The sequence below is a fragment of the Spinacia oleracea genome, chromosome 1, assembly GCF_020520425.1.
Source record: "Spinacia oleracea cultivar Varoflay chromosome 1, BTI_SOV_V1, whole genome shotgun sequence".
Lineage (NCBI taxonomy): Eukaryota > Viridiplantae > Streptophyta > Magnoliopsida > Caryophyllales > Amaranthaceae > Spinacia > Spinacia oleracea.
In genome coordinates this window covers 134,317,469-134,318,598 of record NC_079487.1, presented here as the reverse complement: position 1 = coordinate 134,318,598, position 1,130 = coordinate 134,317,469, and the positions used below count along the sequence as shown (strand labels likewise).

Below are 1,130 nucleotides of genomic sequence, written 5' to 3'. Positions count from 1 at the left end.
GACACGATGGCACGTGGACCTGAAACACATTGTTGAAACTTGAAATTATCAGTCCGACGCGTTACAAGCAAGCTTGATATGGGCGAGGCCGCATTTTAATAATTTTCAGCCTGACATGTTACAAGTGGCTTGACGTGGATCGGATCGTTCCGGTCCACAACTCGTGGGCTCGACCGAAATATATCCCGGCCCACGGCCATCTTTAGCTACCCACCTTGTGTTTTGGGCTTGGTCTAAATGTAGACCTGGTTGATTTAAGAATTTTCCCTCTCTAGACCCAAAAGTAAATTAAAAAAACATTTCCTTTGTTTGACTCCGTATATAAACAATTAAACACAATGAGCACATAAACCTTTTTGTTCATAAACCCCAATCCACAACTCCGTATCAAGTAAAATCCAACCCCGACAAAACCCTTTCTCTTTGATTCTCTCTCCAACAACACAATTCAATTCAATCAATGGCGTCAGGAAGAAAGAGAATAGGATCAAGCAGCGACAATGGAGGCGGAGTATTAGCAAGAGTGACAAACACAGTTTCAGATTCACCAATCTTCCAAAAAGGGGTACAATCTGCTAGCGATGTGGCTGGTGTCACCAAGAAGCTGCTCAAGAGCACCGGAAAAGCTGCTTGGATCGTCGGCACCACTTTCCTCGTCCTTGCTCTCCCTCTCATCATCGAGCTCGAGCGCGATGGTCAGTTGGATGCTATAGAGCTTCAGCAGGCTAGTCTTCTCGGCACCCCTCCCCCCGCCGCCCATTAAAAATCGAATGAATCTGGGTTTTTTTGGGGTTTTTCTTATTTACGAGTTTGATTTTGGTGGAACGAATGAAATTTTATGGATTTTATGTTCTGCTATGAATTAATTAATTGATGAGAATGGTTTTTCTGTTCGATTTCACGATTATTTCTATGCCCTATTATTGTGCTATGAATAAAAATTTGAATTGCATTTGTGAATTGATGTTAATTTTGTTTTTGGGTGTGTTTGCGTTGAATTGATTTGATGTTAGTTGCAGGGGTTTTAGGGTTTTGTTTGATTTATTGTGTGATTTGGACTGGATGATCTGCTCAAATTCCTGAAAACTTGGCCAAAGTTGAACAAATTTCTTTGATTGAATCCATGGCTT

General features: G+C 41.4%; 1 protein-coding gene across 1 annotated transcript; it reads left to right on the top strand.

Annotated features, from left to right (window-relative positions):
• The first annotated feature begins 343 nt into the window (after positions 1 to 343).
• LOC110792949 (mitochondrial import receptor subunit TOM9-2-like) lies at positions 344 to 901 on the top strand. The gene has a single exon (XM_021997773.2). The coding sequence runs from the start codon at positions 461 to 463 to the stop codon at positions 761 to 763; it is 303 nt and encodes a 100-aa protein (XP_021853465.1). The 5' UTR covers positions 344 to 460; the 3' UTR covers positions 764 to 901.
• Positions 902 to 1,130: the final 229 nt, after the last annotated feature.

Bases quoted from the DNA above. Each gene is read 5' to 3' on its own strand.
- LOC110792949 (XM_021997773.2), top strand. From the start codon at position 461: ATGGCGTCAGGAAGAAAGAGAATAGGATCAAGCAGCGACAATGGAGGC.